The sequence below is a fragment of the Hipposideros armiger genome, unplaced genomic scaffold (genome assembly GCF_001890085.2).
Source record: "Hipposideros armiger isolate ML-2016 unplaced genomic scaffold, ASM189008v1 scaffold_277, whole genome shotgun sequence".
NCBI lineage: Eukaryota > Metazoa > Chordata > Mammalia > Chiroptera > Hipposideridae > Hipposideros > Hipposideros armiger.
In genome coordinates, this window is record NW_017731627.1 from 2,337,238 (window position 1) to 2,358,328 (window position 21,091).

General features: G+C 49.0%; 1 protein-coding gene across 7 annotated transcripts in view; it reads left to right on the plus strand.

Moving 5' to 3' along the window:
* Positions 1–37: 37 nt before the first annotated feature.
* Positions 38–21,091, plus strand: part of STAT6 (signal transducer and activator of transcription 6) — a 27,248-nt gene continuing 6,194 nt past the window's right edge. Inside the window, exons 1-12 of one of the 7 annotated variants that reach the window (XM_019657576.1) lie at positions 14,153–14,458; positions 16,697–16,901; positions 17,061–17,197; positions 17,606–17,744; positions 18,035–18,118; positions 18,494–18,632; positions 18,760–18,812; positions 19,022–19,170; positions 19,768–19,899; positions 20,021–20,209; positions 20,516–20,603; positions 20,740–20,862. In XM_019657576.1, coding sequence (XP_019513121.1) covers positions 17,061–17,197; positions 17,606–17,744; positions 18,035–18,118; positions 18,494–18,632; positions 18,760–18,812; positions 19,022–19,170; positions 19,768–19,899; positions 20,021–20,209; positions 20,516–20,603; positions 20,740–20,862 — 1,233 coding nt within the window. In that variant the 5' untranslated portion in view covers positions 14,153–14,458; positions 16,697–16,901. Of the gene's footprint in view, positions 94–13,579; positions 13,659–14,152; positions 14,459–15,152; positions 15,178–16,696; positions 16,902–17,060; positions 17,198–17,605; positions 17,745–18,034; positions 18,119–18,493; positions 18,633–18,759; positions 18,813–19,021; positions 19,171–19,767; positions 19,900–20,020; positions 20,210–20,515; positions 20,604–20,739; positions 20,863–21,091 lie in introns of those variants that run through there. The other 6 variants (XM_019657577.1, XM_019657578.1, XM_019657575.1 and 3 more) reach the window with 6 other exon arrangements.

Consider the following 21,091-nt stretch of genomic DNA (forward strand, 5'->3'; position numbering starts at 1 on the left):
TGGAAGGGGCCTGATGGAGCTCTGGGGGCTCCCCTCGTTTCCGCCTCCTCAGTGCAAGGGCCTGGAGCTCGCACCACAGTTCCCCGGACAGAGGTGCCGCGGGGCGGGCTGAGGTGGGGGAGAGGGAGGGGACGGGTAGAGGAGGGAGGGAGAGAAGGGGCGGGGAAAGAAAAAAAGGGGGGGGGAGAAAGAGCTACGCGGCAGTCCTGTGAGTGCGCATGCGCAGATTTGGCGCGCTGCCCTGGGGAGGGGGTGTCTGAGCAGCTACGAGATTTGGAGCTCTGGCCAGCGGTTCTAGAGTGGGGGGATCCGGGCGTCGCTAGCTGATTTGGGGCCAGGAGCGCCTTCTCCTCTAACTGGGCCTTTCTCCCCCACGCTGCAGATTGCTGAAGGGACATGGGGGATTGGGCAGTGGGCAAGGAGAGCGGAGCGGCTTCTCTTTGAAACTCGGTGTCATGCCCTAGGATTTCTGGCTGGGTCTGGGGCTCCAAGACGTGGGGATCCAAATCTGGGCCGAGGCCTGATTTCCACGGAGAACCTGCACTGTGCTTCGCCTGCCTGGGGTGGGGGCAGGGGCCGCCAGTCTGCAGGGAAGATACAGGGAAAGGCTGAGCTTTGATTTGGAGACTTTGTAAGACTGGGACTAGGACTGGGGCCTGCGGCGGAGGGGGGCGGGGTAGGGGAGGGGCCGCGAGGGCCCGCCCCCACCTCGCTCCAGGGCTTGGAGTAAACAGGGACACCCGCGGGGACACGCCGGAGCTTGTCTGCCCGCCTGGGACTTGGAGATGGAGCCCACCTTAGTACCCGCCCCACCCTGGTCGCCTGGCATCGGGCGCGGGAGGGGCAGTCTCTGGTTTGGAGGGAGGTGAGTCACCAGCGGGTGGGGTTGAGGAAGGGCCACCCCTCTTCGCCCCAAGAGGTCGGGACTCATTTATTTTTTTTCTTCGGTGTTTTGTTTTTTTATACCTTCTGACTGGCTTCTCACCAAGTCGAGGTTTTAGATTCCGAGCAAACAGGGATTTGGAATAAGATGAGGGACTCTGGACTCGAGTTCTAAGGAGGTGTCTAAGGAGCGCGGGACCTTTGTCCCGGCTCTGACTGAGCCTGTACCGGAATGCTACTTTGAGTCCAGAAGGCGCCCGGAGGTTTCCAGAGCCCGATGAATGTGCTTCTGGCCACTGCCCCCTTCTGGGCAGCGTTTTAAGGCTGTAACCTGGCTGTCTCACTCGTGCCAGAGTTCAGGGAGACAGCAGGCAATCTTGGCTGCTAGAAATTGACGTTAGGGATGAGAGTGGGCTACACCACGCTTCTCCCTTTTAAAATTCTTGTCAAGGAAGGGCCCCAAGTCCTCACTCCAGTCTGTCCCTGGCAGAAAGCAGAGCAGCATGGAGGACTTGTCAGTTGATGGCAGTGGGGAGGAATCCAGAGGGAACCTGACCGTTCCCCCAAACCAGAGCTTCCTTGGCTCACATTGCTCAGGGCCAAGGCCACCTGCCTTTAGTTTCCCAGGCTAGAAACCTCAGACTCTTTGCCAACTATATCCAATCTTGCAAGCCTATGCTCAAGGCCTGTCATTTTTTCCCTTTGAAATCGAGCTCAGATTTCCTCCATTTTCCACTGCAGAATTTTTTCAGGCATGGTTGGGACTTATTCATCCTTTTATCCAGCCCTCATCGACTAACACAGCAACAGGCACATGGCAGGGATGTTCTAAATGTTGTTAATGAATGCCTACTAGGTTCCTTCCTCTCTCAGGACTCCCAATATTGTGGTCCAAGTGAAATCAGATTGAAACAGATTTCAGACAGCTTCAAAAAGAAAAGGCTAGCTGGAGTGACCATATGTAGCTAATGAAGGGGGAGTCTCATTTCTCTCCCTGATACCTACTTTACATACAGGTAATTCTTCCTAAATCTGCTTTCCCTGTTTAGTCTCTTCCTGGCTGGTGAATCTTTACTGGGTGTCTGTAGATAACTGAATCAAATGGGAACTCCTTTTCCCAGTCATGGCCATCCAGAATCTGGCCTCAGACAGCATGTCAACACTTCCACTTGCTACCTCCCAACCCTTACTAGTTCCTGAATGTGAATGTATATTTATTTTTATTAACTTTGTATTATAAACAAATGGTAATAGTGGCTAAAAAAAACTCAGAGTAGGGCTGGCTGAGTGGCGCATTGGTTAGGAGTTGGCTTGGGACATCAGCTCTGAGCAGCAGGGCCCCGGTTCGGATCCCACATGAGGGCCAGTGACGCTGCGCCCTCTACAGCTAAGATGGTGAACAACAGCTCGACCTAGAGCTGGGCTGCCAGTGAGTTGCCAGCGGTATAGGCTGCAGTGGGGCTGGCCGGCAGCTGGCGTGAGCTGCCATGAGCCGCTGTGAGCAGCCGTCCAATGGCCTGCGAGCAGCTGCCTCACCTGGGAAGAGCGCAATGACAATACCAACATGGGACAGTGAAGTGACGTCCTCCACAGCTAGACTGAAGAACAAAAGGATAGCAACTTGTCTGTTCCCCTTCCCTGATTCCCCAGCGCTGCTCCCCTCCCCCAATTCCCCAATAAAATCTTTTAAAAAAACCCCTCAGAGTATAGGAAGGTACAGGGTGAAAAGTAAATTTGCTGTTCTCCACACTCGTTCTTCAGTTCCAACCTTACAGTAACCACTACTGAGAGTTCCATGGGTCTCCTTCCAAGAAGTTTTTATTTTTATTTATTTATTTATTTATTTATTTATTTATTTTTATGATTCTTTTTTTTAGCTGAGCCATCCTGCCACCTTTTGGCAGCTCAGCGGCAACTCAGCTTGGGCCGGGCATTGAACTGCTGTTGCTCAGAGCTCAAACTCTTGAGTGAGCTCTTAACCAACTGAGCCACTCGGCCAGCCCTATTTTTATTTTTTAATGATAAATATATATAAACATCCTTTAAAACCACAAATGAGCTCATACAATATATACTGTTCTGTAACTTGCTTTTTTTCAATTAACTTGTCTTGATCCCTTTCCATATTGTACACACACATCAAGCTCACTTTTTATATTGGCTACTTGGAATCTCCACTATCTTTCGGGGTTGTTGGGTACTTCGGTTACTTGCAGTATGTAAACTGCTGAGGGTGTCTCAATAAGACGAGAGAATGCATATTTCTACCTGAGCCTTTAATTATAGTGTTCTCCCAGCTCCTCCCTACCCTCTTCAGAAAAGCTTTCCTGTTAATTCTCACTCTGCCCATCTCTCCTGTTCCAAACTGGCACTCAAGATAGCCTCATTACCTAGACATTAGCACTTAATTTTGCCTGGTCTGTGTCCACTACCAGGCCATAAACTCCTTAAGGGCAGGGTTGTCCATGTCTTTTACTTCTTTGGATCCACCCACTGTTAGGAGCTCTCAATTGATGGTGGGGATACTGGCAAGAGTGTTGGACTAGGGGTGCCTGTGCTGGTTGAGGAGACAATCAAAATTAATTCCCGTCCAACGGGATGTGACTGTAAGCATCTTCTCCGTGTTTCTCCTATAGCACTCATTATGCAATCCCTCTTTGTCTCCAGTTTCTTCTCCCACTTCTATTCTTAACACATTGTGGACCGGTGACACAGATTTGTGTCTATACATTTAAATGCCCCATCCTGAATGTGTTAAGAAGCTTTTTCCATCTTCAAATCCTTGTATGGAAAATAGTGGGAAATCAAGGAAGAATTCTCTGCAATCCATAATCGGGATACCTAGAATGGTGACATTGGCAAAGAAGTTGGTGTGGGAGAGGATATCTCCTTTTTTGGATCTCCCCGCAAATCATTAAACATCTCCTTTTCCTGTCTGAGTGTAACAGGCACTGGAATGGGGCATTAAGGGGGAAACTCTGGGACTGAATGTCAGGCCATAGACTGACACCACCTAGTGGGCAGCTAACGAAGTGTAAATGGGAGGGTGTCTCTGAAGGGTCTGATGGAAAGGTGGGAAGAGAACCAAGATTTACTTGGCACTTTCCATGTACCAAGTCCACGCAATGGATTTTACATGGATTAGCTCACTTGAGTCTCATAACCACCTTGTGACAAAGGTGTTATTTTCAGTTTGTAGATAGGGAAATAGAGGCTCAGAGAGATTAAGGAATCTGCCCCAAATTACAATGCAGATTGGAGGCCAGTTTTCATAGACTGAATAAACATTTATTAAGTACCTCATATGTGCAGGGCACATTGCTAGGCATTAGGGACAAGAGATAGAAACACATAGTTTCAGCCTTCAAGAAGCATACAGACCAGGGGGGCTGTACAACAAGATGATTAACAATTACAACACAGTACCTTACTGCCTACGATAAAGGCAAGCACAGAGGGCCATGGAAACCAGGGCAGGATACTTATTCCAGATAAGAGGGGGGTCAAAGTGGAGCAGGGTAAATGATGCCAGGCTACATGTTGAAAGAAAAGAAGGAAATGGCAAGCAATGACAGGAGAAAAATGTGTTTTGGGCCGGCGGACAGGCAAAGGCATGGAGGCACGAGGAAGTTCAAAGCATTTGAGGAATGACTGATATGATGTGGCTGAAGTTTAAAGTACTTATTGGGGAGGGTAATGGATGAAGATCAGGGAGCCTAAATACAAAGGGTGATTTTAGCCACACTAAGGATTTAGATTTTTTTTTTTCCCCAGAAACAGTGGGGAGCCAGGTGAAAAAAATGAGGAAGTCCTTAATGCATCAGCCATAGAGCTGGAGAGGAAGAGGATTCCTCTAGGGAAGTAGGACCAAGTACACTAATTAGGGTCATGTTGTCCTAGAGCAGGGGTCGGTCGACAAACTGCAGCTCGCGAGCCACACGCGGCTCTTTGGGTACATACACGTTGCTCTGAAAATGAAAATAAAACTATCATAGTTTCATTCAAAATGTTTAAAGGATATTATTCACATAATGGTGATTTCATTTGTTCTATAGGTCTCACAAAGCTTCGAGGGACAGGGTTGGCTCTTCCATCTCAAAAGTTTGCTGACCCCTGGTCTAGAGGACAGAGATAGAGAAAGCTGGGTCTGGAAAGTTGACTCACATTAGAATGTTCTCAAAGTTTTCAAATTTGGGCTGCATATTGGAATCACATGGGGAGTTTTTAAAGTCCCAATGCTAAATAATAATAATAATAACAACAACAACAACAACAATAAAATTTAAAACCCCCAAACTGGAAGAGTTACACCACTTCAAGGCTTGTAAGCTACAGTAATCAAGACAATGTGGTACTGGCATAAGGATCAACAAACAGACCCATGGAACAGAACAGAGGGCCAGAAATAGACTCACACTTAAATGTCATTTGATTTTGACAAAGGTATCAAAGCAATCCACTGGGGAAAGGACTGTCTCTCCAACAAATGGTGCTGGAACAACTGAATATCCATATGAGAGAAATAAGTGAACTTTGACTCCTATTTCATACTATATGCAAAAATTAATTCAAGATGGCTCATAGATCTAAGCCATGACGGTTAAAATTATGAATATCTTCATGACTTGGAGGTAGGCAAAATTTTCTTAAATCATATAAAACAGTAACCACAAAAGAAAAAAATGATAAACATCATAATTTAAAACACTTATTTGTCAAAAGACACCATTAAGAAAAAAAACAAATAAGCCATAAAGGTAAGCAAAATATTGATCTGACAAAGGACTGGTATCCAAGATATGTGTGTGTGTGTGTGTGTGTGTGTATATATATATACACACACACACACACACACACACACACACACATATATATATATATGTATATAATTGCTATAACACAGTAATAGAAAGACAACCCAATTTTTAAAAAATGAACAAAAGATTTGAGCAGATACTTCACAAAAGAACATATGAATGAATGGGACCGGCCAAGTGGCTCAGTTGGTTAGGAGCGTGAGCTCTGAGCAACAGGGTCACCGGTTTGATTCCCACATGGGCCAGTGAGCTGCACTGGAACTGAGTTGCCAACAGGTGGCCAGATGGCTCAGCTAGTGAGAGCACGTGCTCCTAACAACAAAGTTGCCGGTTGGACTCCCGCATGGGATGGTGGGCTACGCCCACCCGCAACTAAGATTAAACAGGGCACCTTAAGCTGAGCTGCCGACAGGCGGCCGGATGGTGACTGGACTTGGAGCTGAGCTAGCTGCACCCTCCACAACTAAGGTTGAAGGACAACAACTTGGCTGTTCCCCTTCCCCAATTCCCCAATTTAAGAAAAAAGAAAAAAAAGTTATGTTAAAACTAAACAAAAATATGAATGGCCAATAAACATATGAAAAGTGTTCAATATCTTTAGTCATTAAGAAAATGCAAATGAAGACCACAGTGAGATAATTTTCCAATTATCTCTCACCAAAATGGTTAAACTTTAAAAAACTGACAATGCCAAATGTTAGTGAGACCGGAAACTCACTGTGTTGGAATGTAAACTGTACTATCGATTTGGAACAATATGTAACAGTTTTTTATAAAACTAAGTATACCTACCCTATGACCCAGCAATGATACTCCTAGTTATTTAGTCAAAAGAAATGAAAACATGCTCATACAAAGACTGGAAGATGAATGAATGTTCACAGCAGTTTTCTTCATAATAGCCCAAAACTGGCTACAGCCCAGGTGTGTATCATTGTAAAAAAGGATAAACAAATTGTGGTACATCTCAACAATGGGATACCACTTAGTAATAAAAAACTACACAAATGACAGGATATACACAACAACATGGATGAATCTCCAAACATGGTGAATAAAAGAAGCCAGACATAAAAGCATATCCTGTTTTATTCCATTTATATGAATTCTTGAACAGACAAAACTAATTAATCTACGATGTAAAAAACATCAGAACAGTAGCTCCCCTAGGGATGGGGCTATGATGAAAATAATGATCTGCATCTTGATAGGGGGTTGAATGTCATGCAACAACCAAGTGGTAGGGCAGGGATTTGAATCCAGGTGGCCTGGCTTCAGAGGCCATGGCTTTAACCACCATATTATATTGCTTTGCTTCTGGGATGCTGCAGCCTTGGGTGTGGACGAGATTACACGGGAAGAGTTGCCAGTGAAGACAGGAGACTGAGAGGGAGCACCCAGGGAGGTAGGAGGACGACCAGGAGAGAGGGGCCATGAAAACCAACAGGGGTAGAGCTTACTCGAGAGTGGCTAACACTGTGGAATACTGCTGAGAGTCCAGCGAGAGAACGGCAGGGACAGACCATCATTCTCGTCACATAGGAGGGCATGTGTGACATGGGCCAGGACAGTTTCATTGGACTAGTGGGGGCAGCGCACTGAGGAGGTGAGGGAGGAAAGACTGAGTGTGACTAACGTTCCCAAGAAACTTGGCTTCATAGGGGAAGAGAGAGAGAGAGAGAGAGAGAGAGAGAGAGAGAAGATGGTAATTAGAGTGCTAGTTAGAGGGCTGGAATTTCCTTGCGGAGTCTCAATCCTAACCACAGCTGGCTCTATCCAGAAATGCTTGACTTTGCCCACCCACCAGAGCTGCTACTTGTCCTTCTGTGAGGTGAAGGTCTGTTGGCCACAGTAAGCCTCTGACAAGCCCAGGGCTTCATTTGGAACCTTGAGATCAGCTGACCCCCCCACCCCCTTTGCTCACATCCTGTCATCCTTGGCAGGCCTCAATAGGCGTCTACCCTTCTCCACTCAGTCCAGCGCTTCCTCTTCGTGACCACCCTTATACTGCTTCCCACCCTCGTCCTTGCACAAAGCCCTGGGCTCAGATTGTCCTTGCTCCACTTTGCTTGTCTGAAACGTGGTTCTTGGGCCGGCCAAGTGGCTCAGTTGGTTAAGAGCTCGCTCAAGAGTTTGAGCTCTGAGCAACAGCGGTTCGAGTCCAGCCTGAGCTGAGCAGCCGCTGAGCTGCCAACAGGTAGCAGGATGGCTCAGCTAGAAAAAAAAAAAAATGAAACGTGGTTCTTCCCTGAGGATACTCTTCCTTTAAAGAGATGTCATGCTGGGGCTCAGCTCCCGGCCAATGAATGCAGGATTCGGTGAGGCTGAAAAGGAACAACAACAGAGCCACAGATGGGTTCATACCACTATATTATATTCTCAATGACGGCTGGTCGAGACACGAGTAGCAAACATCCATCAATACCCCAACAAGGGGTCTTCCTGCACCACAGTCTCACTGGCGGCCTGCTGAGACACAGGAAGTAGTATCCACAGGATCTGCACCATCCAGACATCCACACTTGTTAACTGCAGCCCCGGCAGTTATATGCAAAACAATAGCAGCTAATGGCCAACTGGTTACAGCTGATGGCCATCTAATAACTGAGCCAGCACCTTTCCATGTGAGGCTGAGAGCCTAGAAACTGCCTTCCTGGGCCTTTCCCAACAAGAGATAGCACTTATTCTTCCAAGTGCACAAGACAAGTGGTGGTGGGAGCATGGGCAGTCAGCCTGCTCTGGGCTTTTCATTTCCTATAGGCAGTACGGCTCCATCAAGATCTCAATTAGGGATGCGTCCAGCAGCAAGTAACAGAAGACCTGATTAAAGTAGACTGAACAATGAGGAAGTCAAGAGCTGGTCCAGGGCAGGTTGATTCAATGAGAGTTTTCTATCTCTTTGAACTGCTACCCTATCCTCAGTGGCTAATGGTATCTCTCCTCCCAGTTGCAACATGTGTGCAGCTGTTCCAATCCTCACGTATGGACTTGACATTAAAGAAGAACAAAATCTTTCCCAAGAGCCCCTAAGGTCGTATTGGCCAGGGGAATGGAAATACTGTGATAGACTAGGTCAATAAGATTAATTCTCTGAATGCATGGGAGGGGAACACCTGTTCAAAATCCAGCCTTTTCCAGCAAGGGAGAAAGGTTTGCTGCTGTGTAGGCACCATCAGTGCTTGCCCTGATAGTCATATAAATTCCTCTTTCTTTAAGAGCCAGCTATTTCACCTTCCATTGAGAAAATGTGTAGCATGCAGCTTAAGGGCAATAGTGCTTGCACCAGACTAACTGGATTCAAATTCCAGCTCAATTGCCATCCCTTTGGCCTTGGGTAGGTTTCTTAACCTTTCCACACTGCAATTTCCTCATATGTAAAAATGAGGCTATCAGCACTATCCAATAGAACTTTCTGTGATGGTAGAAATATCCCATGTCTGTGCTAATATAATAGCCATTAGCCATATGTGATTATTGTGCACTTGAAATGTGGCTGCTGCATCTGAGAAATTGAATTTTTACATTAAAATTAAATAGCCACATATGGTTAGTAGCTACCATTTTGGGCCCATAGTTCATAGTATTGTTGTAGGATAAAATATACAGAGCTTAGATGTTTTTAAAGTAAGAACTGAAGTAACGCATAAACCCTCACTAAACGTTAGTTATTTTGCCATAATCCACTGATGTCCTGGTCACTTGCCCACAGTCCTTGAAGACTTTGGCATCTGACTCACTGTCTTCCTGTGCACCTCAGAATGCTTCAGTGTTTATATGCAGGGAGTCCAGCAGTACCCTGGCCTCCTGGTTCCTTGCCCTCCTCAACTCTGATGACTCACCTCCACGTTGCCATAGCCGCTTACTCCAATATCGGCAACCTGTACCACACCCTCCCGGGAGAGCTGGACTGAAATCTCAACCCCTTGTTTCTGAACACAATATTCCAGCCCACTGGCTTTTTCTCTCCCTGGCTCCCAAGAAAGCGGGTCTTTAGGTCTGTTGAGACTTCCAGTTCCTTAACTCTATTCTTTCCTTACCCATTGGCTCCTCATATTTTTATTTTTCTTCCTGACCAGACTTGATTCCACACTGCTTCACCTGTACTCCACCAAGTGGTCTCCTCCATCTGAACTATTCTCCTGGCTTCAGACTTATACTTTAAATCCATCCTCCACACTATAGCTAGGGTGGTTTGCCTACTAAATATCATCATATTACTTACTTGCCCTAAATCCTCTAATGCTCCCCATTGCCAAACTACTCCTACCTGTTTCCAGAGGTACCATGTTCCCATAATATCCATGCTTTTGCACATAGTAGACCCTCTTCCTGGTTTAACTCTTCTCTTGTTCTTTGCCTGAATAACTCCTAGTTTTCCTTCAAGGTTCAATTTGGGCATCACCTCCTCCAGGAAGACCTCCCTGATCTCCCCTATCCTCTACCTAGTTTAGGTGCCCCTCCTATATGCTTCCATGGCACCTTGTGCTTCATTGGAATGACAGCTCCCATTATCCTGTAGTATCATTGTTAACGAATTGGATTCCCCCTCTCAGCTCTAAGAGCCTGAGAACAGACATCTAACAAATTTTTGTTAAATTTAACTGGGCATATATTCTGGGCAGATTGGTTTTGTTTGCTTGCTACCAGTTTCATTTTACTTTTTTAAAGGTGGGAGCAATTTGAACAGGTTTATATGCTGAGGGTAAAGAGTTGTAATGATTAGAGAATGAGAGGTTGGAGATTTGAAGGATCCAGGAGACAATGAATGCAACAGTGCCTGGAGAAGCAGAAGGGAGGGGCCTTGAGCACAGGTGGAAGAACATACCTTGGGCAGGGGCAGGGACACAGACACCCCCTCTTCTGAGCCTGAGGGAGGGTGCAGGTGATGATGAATATGTCTGTTGGTAGAGAGTAGGAAACTAGGAAGTTTCCAACTGAGCGTCTCTGTGTAATCTAAATGGTGAGTTAGTATTAAGATGGAAATCTGGGGACAATGACAAACGCCTGGGAAACAGAGCTGGCTAGGGGCCCACCTCTGCTTCCCACACTTCTTCAGTGACCTTTTCCTTCTGTCCCTCATTCTCCACAAATCCCAGCCTGCTGCCCAGGGCTCTTGAACATGGCACCCACTCCTCTTGTCTGTGAAATGTACTGAGTTCCTGCCATCAATTCATCACCAAGTTTAGTCCTTATATAAGGGGGTATTTGTAAAACATTTAGCCCATTGCCAGGTACACAGTAAACATTCAGTAAATGGTAGTCCTTGTATTTACTAGTAAGAAAGAATGTTGTCTTTTCTAGCTACACAGCAGTGTTTACAGGATGATATGAGTCCGGGCTTTCCGGGAGCTTATGTTCTAGTCAGAGAAGAAGGATGTACCCATAAAACAATTAAAAGGCAATGCAGGGCCCACCGAGTGGCTCAGTTGGTTAAGAGCTTGCCCAAGAGTGCAAGCTCTGAGCAACATGGTCGCTGGTTCTATTCACAGCCTGAGCTGAGCTGCCGCTGAGCTGCCAACAGGTGGCAAGATGGCTCAGCTTAAAAAAAACAAACAAAAAACCCAAAAGCAATGCAAAGGGGGGATTTGTGATGATTACCAACATCCGCATGCTTTTTAAAAAATCTCAACCTGCACTAAAAAGTGTCTTTTACATCAAGACCTAAAACTCAGATACACATATAAAACTGAAACAAGTTTCATTAGACACTACTTATCCTTACTTTGTATGATGCATTCTGGTATTTTCTATTCTACTTTGTTTTTAAAAAGTGATGGTCAAGATTCACTATTATGGGTTGAAATGTGTCTCTTGAAAATTCACATATTATATGTTGAATTCCTATGTCCCTCAAAAATTCATATTCATATGAGGTACCCCCAGTACCTCAGGATGTGACCTAATTTGGAGATGGGGTCTTTACAGAGGTAATCAAGTTAAAATGAAGTCCTTAGGGTGGGCTCAAATCCAATCTGACTGGTGTCCTTAGAAAAAAGGAAATTTGGAGACAGACTCGCACATAGGGAGAACACCATATAAACATGAAGATGGCCATCTACAAATCAAGGACAGAGGCCTGGAACTGATTCTCTCTCACAGCCCTCAGAAGAGACTAACTCTGCCAATACTGTGATCTTGGACTTCTAGCCTCTAGTACTGTGAGACAATAAATTTCTATTGTTTAAGCCATGCAGCTTGTGGTGCTCTGTTGTGGCAACCCTAGCAAACAAATACACTCACGAATTTGATTTTGTGACTCAACTAGGTTGTTGCAGTTCACAGACCCAAAAGTTCTGTTTTCCTATGTTTTCTCTCATGCAATCTTAATAACTATTTGGTGGGGTGGAAGGACCCAGAGGAGGGTGAAGCAAGTAAAGCACTCATTCTCAGGGTTGTGCAAGTAGGGGTGTCATTACTGAAAGTCTAGCCAACCCTTTAATTGCACGACCTGAAGATGAGTGCTTCCTTAAATTTTGCACCCTAGTCTAGGCTATGTAAAGTAGATGTAATTATTGTCTTCATTTGAGGGGTTGACACAAAGTGGAGTCAGACCCAAACCAGATTTGCCTCTAAATTATGAGTTCTTTTCATGACATTGCAGTGTCCCCATTGGTGCAATCAATTAGAGAGGATGACAGTAAATATTGTTTTCCTACCAGTATTTGTTCCTCATCTTCCTACCCCCCAAAAGGAGGAAAAGTCAGAGACTGCATTCACTCCTCCCCTCCTCTTGCCAAAGTTCTGGGGAGCTTGGACTTTCTAAGACCCTTAGATGCTGAAGCCTGAATTCAGCCACTGTCTGTGAATGTCTGCAGGCAGCATGGGCACCTGGGAGCACATACAAACTGCATACACCGTGATTCTAAGACAGATTCCCTGCTGGTCATCTTCACCTCTGCTCCCCCTCCTCTTCAATTCGCTGCCTTTCAGACTCAATAAACACATAAACACACATACCTCTAATAGGCTCTGTCTTTGTGGAGCTATTATCCCCAAACCCAGGGACCCCTGTGTAGGATGGAGGCTCTGTTGCCTTCCTCATGTTTGGTTTATTCTGGGCCATGAAAATAGTGCCTAACATTTACTAGTGCCAGGCACTGTTCTAATCCTTCACATGTATTATCGTATTTCACTCTCACAACCTTATCAGTTAAGACTATTATTTGTTCCATTTTACAGATGACAGAACTAAAGCACAAAGAGTAAATCACCCAAAGCTGTGCAGTTAGCAGTGTTGGCAGGATTTGAACCCAAGTGGCCTGTCTCCAGAGTCCCAGATCTTAACTGGTACCCTGTTGCCCGGCTGGGCCACACACCCATGCACTCTTGGACACACTTGTTTATCCACATGGGGTGGGAGGCCGAGGAGCTGGGTTCTGGGAATCAGTTCAGGCACCAGGGGGCAGCATAGGCCTAGCTTTGGTCCCTCAGCCCAGCCCTGTCTCGGGTGAGAGGAGCGTAGAAACCTCCGCCCACCTCCCAAGTTCCCCCCAGAGACCACCCTTTCCACACACTTTGTCTCTCAGGTTTGGGAGTGTGAAGGCCTCTCTGGGTCCCTTGGCCTCCTTCAGCTCCTCCTCCAGCAAAAGCTGCAGAAAACATCCACTAGTTATGATGATGACTCAGAAGCTGAACAAGCCTTGTGTATATGTGTGGCTCCCTGTGACTGCATGTGGCTCTGAGTGCTGACATGTCTATGAGCCTGCCCGCACGTGTATAAGCATGTGTGTGTGTGTGTGTGTGTGTGTGTGGCCTTGTGGCTGGGGAAGTTGTGCATGTGTGTTTTTTTCTGGGTGTGTCTCACTCAGTGTTTACCCCAGAAACAGGAACTTCACCAAGGCTGCACAGCAGATTCATAGTCCAACTTGTCCCTTGGGAATCTGCAGGCAGCAACTTCAGCTTGTGCTGACTCCCACCAGGGTCTGAGGAATAGCGCCCTGTGAGGCGGGGGCAGAGACGGTCAGTCTGAGGCACTCCTGGAGTCTTCCAGAATTCTGAACTTGGGGTCCCCCTACTCCCTCCCATCAGTGGTCATGAGACCTCTAAAGCTTTCTCTGCCAAGAAGGGAGGGGGACCTAGGCGTTCCGACTTCAGGCTCCCTGCTGCTTTTCAGGGTCCTCCACTGGAGGGAGCCCAGAGCCCAGAGGGATCTGCTTTCCCAGAGGCCCCGGGGAGCCCAGTCCCTCCGGAGCCCAAACCCCAGGGACCCTGCAAAAGTTTGAGTATGGGAGAGGCAGTTGGGGGAACATGTCTTTGCTTGACATTAGGTGACTTTCTGGAGGAAAGTTTATTGCTTTTGAGGAAACAGAGTAAGTGTGGGTCAGCCTCCTCTCCAGCCTGGCCCCAGGACCCTGAGCCCCGGTCCTGGCTCCCCCCACCCGGCACAGGCGGCACATACGCTCACCCCACTTTCTTCCTCTTCCTCCTCCAGCCTACTTTCTCTTCTCTGTGTCGTCAGAGCTCCAGGGAGGGACCTGGGTAGACAGAGAAGCCGGAAACAGCAGGCTGGGGCAGCCACTGCTTATACTGAGGAGGAAGGACGGGAGAGGATTTTGTGTGTGTGTGTGTGTGTGTGTGTGTGTGTGTGTGTGTCTGTGTGTCTGTGTGTCTGTGTGTGTGTGTATTTTTTCTTTTTGGTGGTGATGGCGGAGGGCGGGTGCTAGCAGGGCCAGCCCTGAACTCGCTGGACAGAGCTACAGACCCATGGGGCCTGGCAGTGCCCGCTGAGAGAGGGAGAAGACAGCAGAGGGGTTACCAAGGTGAGGGGATGGTTCTGACGATGGGAGGGTGGGGGCCTCTGACTATCAGTGTATGAGGAGAGGGTGTGAATTAATTAGCGGGGGGGCCCTCAGGATCCTTCCCTGGGCGGGGTGGATGGTCCCCAAGAAATTGTTTCAGCTGGTGTTAGTAGCTGGTGGTACTGGGTTTGGGCAGTTTCGAATCGAAGAGGAATCTGGGATGGGTACAGGCCCAGCACTCCCACCTCCCCCTCATGGGTCACTTTTTCCACACCCCTGCCCCCACACATCCAGGGACAAGTAAAGACTGGGAAAAGAAGGCAAGCTGGTGTCCCTCTGCCTGCTGGGTGTGTGTGGGGGGAAGTGGTTGCCCCTCCCTAGAAGGTTGATGCCAGAGGGCAGTGGGTTTTCGACAAACCCCTGTCCTGTTCCCCTACCCAGATTCCTGTTCAGGAACTGGGGATAAGTGAGCCCCAGATATAGACCTCATGGTGCCCCAGAGGAGGGGGAATTTCCCCCTCAAAAGTGCTCCACGCTTGGCTGCTGTAGACGCCGAGATTTCCCAGCGGCGCGGTGTTAACCCTCCTCGTGCTGAACTGGCTCCGCCTCCCTGCACCCTCTCCCCGCCCCCACCGCCACAAACACACATTAGGCAACTCAGAGAAGCTCTTTTGACTTTTGATCCTGTGGTCCCACGGTCAGAAATGTAAGGGTTGAGGTGATCACGTTTAGGCCACGAAGTGAGTAATAAGAACCCTGCCTGAACGTCGAGCTTTTCTTCCCGGTTGGGAAGGAAATACTGGCCCCACCCCCTCATGCTGTGGCTCCTCCGTGTCCCTTCCAGTTTTTAGGGGCCTTGAAGCAGGTGGTGCTTTTGTTCTGACAAGCCAAGGACTCAGCTTTGTTATTGGGTGGGAATGGGGGAAAGTGTGGCCTCCTGATGTCTGGGATGGAGTGGGGAAGAAGATTTGAAACTAGAGCCAGGCCAGGAGGCTGGTCACTCAACATGGGGATATAGAAGAAAGCGGGGTTGTCTATGGCTTAACGATAAGGATGGCCTCAGTCCTCAATAGGGTAAGGGTAGAGGGTCAAAGGTCTGAGCACCAAGAGAAACACGAGTGGAAGAGAGGAGAGAGGAATGGAGTCCTCTCTTGAATTTCAAAGACAGACCAAAAGGTGCCCCCCAAAATAGAGGGATAAAGAAAGGCCAATTGGAGGACCCTGAGCAGGAGCAGGGAAGATTCTGCTTTTGGGCGAAAAGAGCTGGGGAGGACTGGGACTGGGTGAGTAGGTCTTGAAGCAGAAGTCTCCAGAGAAAGGGATCCTCTGTTCTCCTTCTCTTCGGGAGTCCTGGGAGAAGGGGGAGGCTAAAAGCACAACAGGAAGATTTGGGGTTACTGGGTTGGGGGATGCCCAGGGAGTTTCCAACCCCTTCCTCTCCCTCATCTCTGGGAGAGGGACATTACGAGAAACATGAACTGAGAGACCCCTGGGAAACCACTGATTTACCCACCCGACTCTGCAACCCACCCAGAAACGGGGTGGGTTGCTTCTCCCATCTCCTCCTGTCCTCTCTCTCTTTTTTTCTCTGTCCTTGGCCTTCTAACCAAGCCTCTAGCTTCCTCTCTCCCTCTTCTAGGCTCTTCACTCCACGCTTATTAGCCACTTTTTCTTCATTCTCTCTCACCTTCTTGATGAGTTCTCTCTACTTTCCCCTTTGCTTGATCACGCCTTCTTCAACTCTCCTCCTTCAGCACACTCCTCTTAGGATGATGGGATTTGGATCTGGAAGGGATCCTAACAATACAATATGGTGGTCAACCCCCATTCAGATTCAGATCCTGATTTCCAACTCGCCATGTGGTCTTGCCCCCTTGAAACTCAGTTTCTTCATCTATGAAAGGGTATAATTATATATTTTAAAAATTGTGAGGCTGTAATGAGCACTTACATAGTAAGTGCTTAGTAAACGGTAGCTATTATTGTTCTACATCCTCTTCTTCATCATCTAGCTGGCTAGTTTTCAAATTATCTCATGGGAACTTGGAATTGTGAGGGGCTTCTTAAGGACACCTTTGGGGTCAGGACATGGGGAGAGACAATTAGAAGCAGTAAAGTTCCAGGCCTACCATACTTGCTTTCAACATAGAAACTCCAATTTTATACTTTTTATGTAATTAGGATTCCACAGATTAAAATTGTTTACTGCGTTAAAAAGCCTGGAAAGTTCAGCACTTATCCAAGCCTCATATTTTATAGATGAGAAGACTGAGGCACACAGAGGGAGGTTTCTTGCCCACAGTACCAAAGCCAGGTCTACAGATGCAACCCACGTCCCCTGGCTTCTCTCAAAGAGCTTTCCCTACTGCCCGATCTCACCTGTCTCCCCACCTCTCTGGCTGCAGCTCACTTCTTCCCATCCTATCACCCCTGTGTCTACAGTGAGGGGATCCCCTTGTCTCAGGTACCAACCAAAGATGTCCCTAGTTTAAGGTGGTCTGGCTGTGAGTAGTGGCGGGGATGGTCTCTGGGAGGGCTGTCTACAAGGGGTGACCCCCTCTCCCCCATCAGAACATAGGCCACCTTCTTGGGCACCTCTCAGTGACCTATTCCTTTCCTCCAGATGCCCTCCAAACAACAGGTCATGTCTCTGTGGGGGCTGGTCTCCCAGATGCCCCCAGAAAAACTGCAGCGGCTCTATGTTGACTTTCCCCATCACCTGCGGCACCTCCTGGGTGACTGGCTGGAGAACCAGCCCTGGTGAGTTCTGGTTTGCCCCATGCTGGTCCCCCATGTCCTCCCCACCCATTTTCCCTTTCATTAGACTTTCTTTCCTCCATTTTGGGACTTGGGACCCATTATTTCATGCATGGTGGCCTAGACTTAGCAGGGAGTCTGTGCCGCATCAACCAGACTGTGCATGTTGACACATGGAGTCCCCCACCCTCTCAAAAGGCTAAACCAAAGAGGAGGGAGGTCAGGGATGGGGCAAGGGCATTTCCCATCACAGCTGGAAGATTGGGGAACAAGAGGTATGATAAAGGCTGCAGAGGCTCTGGATGGAGAATAGGATGAGAAGGAGCCGTTGAGCTGTTTGCTGTGGGGTGGAGGGTCAGTAGAGCTGAGGAAGCCCTGACCCAAGTCCTCTTCATCCTGATCTTCCCACAGGGAGTTCCTGGTTGGCTCAGATGTCTTCTGTCACAACATGGCCAGCACCCTACTTTCTGCCACTATCCAGCACCTTCAGGCCTCTGCCAGAAAGCAGGGAGAGGGGAGTGCCATCTTGCAGCACATCAGCACTCTGGAGGTGGGGGCAGGAGGGGAGGGGACAAGGCTGGAATGGGGCTGGAGTGGAACTGGGGTGAGGATTGGATGCTGGAAGAAAATTGGTTGGACACTGGAAGTAAATTGGTGCTCCTGTTGTTAGCTGTTAGCTAGCATGCAAATTAGATTTTAAAAGCATGCAAATGCACGAAAACTTCTACAGCTGTATTGCCTTTTAGTGCATGTGTGAATAGGGGTGGATGGGGGTTGAAGGAGGAGACTGACGTGAGTAAGAGCCAGGCTAACCCTGTCCATCATCCTTCATTCCTATAGAGCATATATCAGAGGGACCCCCTGAAGCTGGTGGCCATTTTCAGGCAAATACTTCAAGGGGAGAAAAAAGCAGTTATGGAACAGGTATTGTGATACCCCACCTCCCACCCCAACTCAACTCCCTGGAACATTAGCCTGAACCATGAGAAACTAGAAGGAATTTGAACTTCAGGAAAGGCTCAGTGTTCTCGTCCCAGGAAGTTCCTAGGGTCAGAGTGAATAAACCTCAAGCCAAGCTCAGAATTGAGGCTTGAAATGAGGGACTGAGGGTAGTGAGGTCTATGGAGGAGTAAAGAGCTGATTTTATCTCTGGAAGATCCCAAAAGGTCAGGAAGAACTGTCCGAGGGGAGTCAAGGGAAGTGGCATGGCAGCAGGCATCCTTAGGGAGTGGAGGCCAAGTGGAGCGAAATCGGCAGAATATTACAATTCACTTCTTGGCGTCTGTCCCTCCTGTGCAGTTCCGTCACCTGCCAATGCCCTTTCACTGGAAGCAGGAGGAACTCAAGTTTAACACGGCCCTGCAGAGGCTGCAGCACCGAGTGGGGGAAATTCACCTTCTCCAAGAAACCCTGCAGCAGGGGACTGAGGCTGGCCAAGGTGGGAACGTGGGCCTGGAACCCTAAGAGGGTTCTGGGGGAGTGTGTGGGAGTGATCTCCTCTTGGACTTCAACCTTGACTGATCCTCAAATCTGTCTGCACCCCTGATTTCTGCCCTTACCCTCAGTGTCTCTGCACAGCTTGATACAAACCCCTGCCCATGGGACTGAGCCAAGTGAGGTGAGTAATGGACTGAAAGGTGGAGACTGAGCTCAAAGTACAATCTTTGAGGAATCTCAAATCTGTGGGGGAATGGAGATTAGACCTCAGAGAGACAGACTGAGGTGGGATAAGGGAATGGCAGAGAGGTGAGAAAGATAGCCCTGTCATCAGGAGAGCTGGGCGAGGAGGCAGCACGTGGCCCTGGCTCAGGCCCTCCCTGCCCGCAGGCCCTGGACTTATTGCTGCAGGATACTGTTGGGGAGCTGGAGGCTGTCCAGGCCCTGGTGCTGAAGAGGATCCAGATTTGGAAACGGCAGCAGCAGCTGGCAGGGAATGGCGCCCCCTTTGATGAGAGCATGACGCTACTACAGGAGAGGTGGGGGCAGGGCTGATGGGGAATGGAGTGGAATGGGGTGGGTACCTGCTGTCTATGCTGGAGGAACCACCAGTGTGAGAGAAAAAGCCAGGTGAGAGGGCCTTGGAGTGGGCCAAGACTCAGAGAAGCCGGTCCCAGCAGAGCCATGCACACTGTTGTTCAGGTCGCATCCTGTACAAGTACGCCCACCACCTGCCCAAGGGGGCACAGCAGGAGTTCATCTAACCCACGCTTTTCTCTTCAAGTCTTGTGCCCAGGGGAATAGGAAGCCTTTCTCTGTTTGACCTATTGGGCAGGGCACCTCTCAGTTTGCGTAAAAGCACCGTAAGTGCTGGCAGCTGACCTGAGTATCAAAGCCCTGGGAAAAGAGGCAGCTGGGGTTCCACAAGGGATCCAGGCACTGAGAAGGAACCTCCTATCTAGAGCCAAGGCAGGCCCCAGAACCCCCTCAGCCCAGGCATCTTGCAACCACACCCCTTGCCTATTCCACCCCTCCACGTACACGATCCTGCTTTCTTCCAAGGTTTAAGGGTAGGGTGTCTGGGCTGGAGTAGGTAGCCTAAATCCTGTGCCCCCTGACCACTGTCCTGCCCCCAGGTGTGAGAGCCTGGTGGACATTTATTCTCAGCTGCAGCAGGAGGTGGGGGCAGCTGGTGGGGAGCTTGAGCCCAAGACCCGGGCAGCACTGATTAGCCGGCTGGATGAAGTCCTGCAAACCCTTGTCACCAGGTATGCCCTGTGAGCCCCTAGCCTGGAAGACCCCAAAGAAGGAAGAGGGTGAGAATTGTGGGGAGGGCACCAGGAGGGACCCAGCCGCTAATTCTTCTTTTGTCCTTCTCACGCCTCCCAGCTCTTTCCTGGTGGAGAAGCAGCCCCCCCAGGTTCTGAAAACTCAGACCAAGTTTTCTGCTGGGGTTCGATTCCTGCTGGGCTTACGGTTCCTGGGGGCCTCAGCCAAGCTGCCACTGGTCAGGGCTGACATGGTGACTGAGAAGCAGGCGAGGGAGCTGAGCATGCCCCAGGGGCCTGGGGCTGGAGCGTAAGCTGGGGCTGAAGAAGGCCTGTTGGGGTGGTGGAGGCTGGAGGATCCCGGGGTACTGGCACCTCCAAGAGCTGTGTGATAGAGAGGGAGGGCCATGGGATGATCAAGGCAGTGGAAGGGGAGGGTCCCATCAGTGCTGGAATGGGGTGGGGGCAGCAGGATTTGGCCAAGATGGGATGCCTTCCTTAAGAACCCAGGTGGGGGGATGGAGTTTGGAGCCAGAAGTCCATGCCATTCACCCAGTGACTCAAGCTCCCCCCCACACCTGGTCCAGCCTGCTCACTCTCTGATTTCCCCTGACAGAGAAAGCACTGGGGAAATCACCAACAACACCGTGCCCCTGGAGATCAGTGTTTCTGGGAACTGTTGCTCTGCCCTGTTCAAGAACCTGGTGAGGGCTTCAGGGAACAGCCGACAGGCAGGGAGGGGGGTAAGAGTCCTCAGGCTATGGGACTCTCCTTGGAGAGGGTGTTGGGAGCCCAGGAATCTCTGTCCTCAGTCCCGCTGTCCCTCACCCCACCCTTCAGCTTCTGAAGAAAATCAAGCGGTGTGAACGGAAGGGCACGGAGTCTGTCACTGAGGAGAAGTGTGCTGTGCTCTTCTCCACCAGCTTCACTCTCGGCCCCAACAAACTCCCCATCCAGCTCCAGGTGAAATGAACCCCCAGCCCTGCCCAGCCTGGGGCCCCAGGGCCCCTCCATGCCACACGCTGGGGCCCTGTGTCCTCACTCCTTCTTCATGACAGCCCCGTACCCTGTGTGTCTGGGACTCATGCACATTGGGGCCTGGGTGAGCCGGGAGGAGCAAGAGTACGAAGTGCATGCATCAGGGAATAACAGTGTAATAGCAATGAGCACCTTTTTATAGACCAGGGCACTG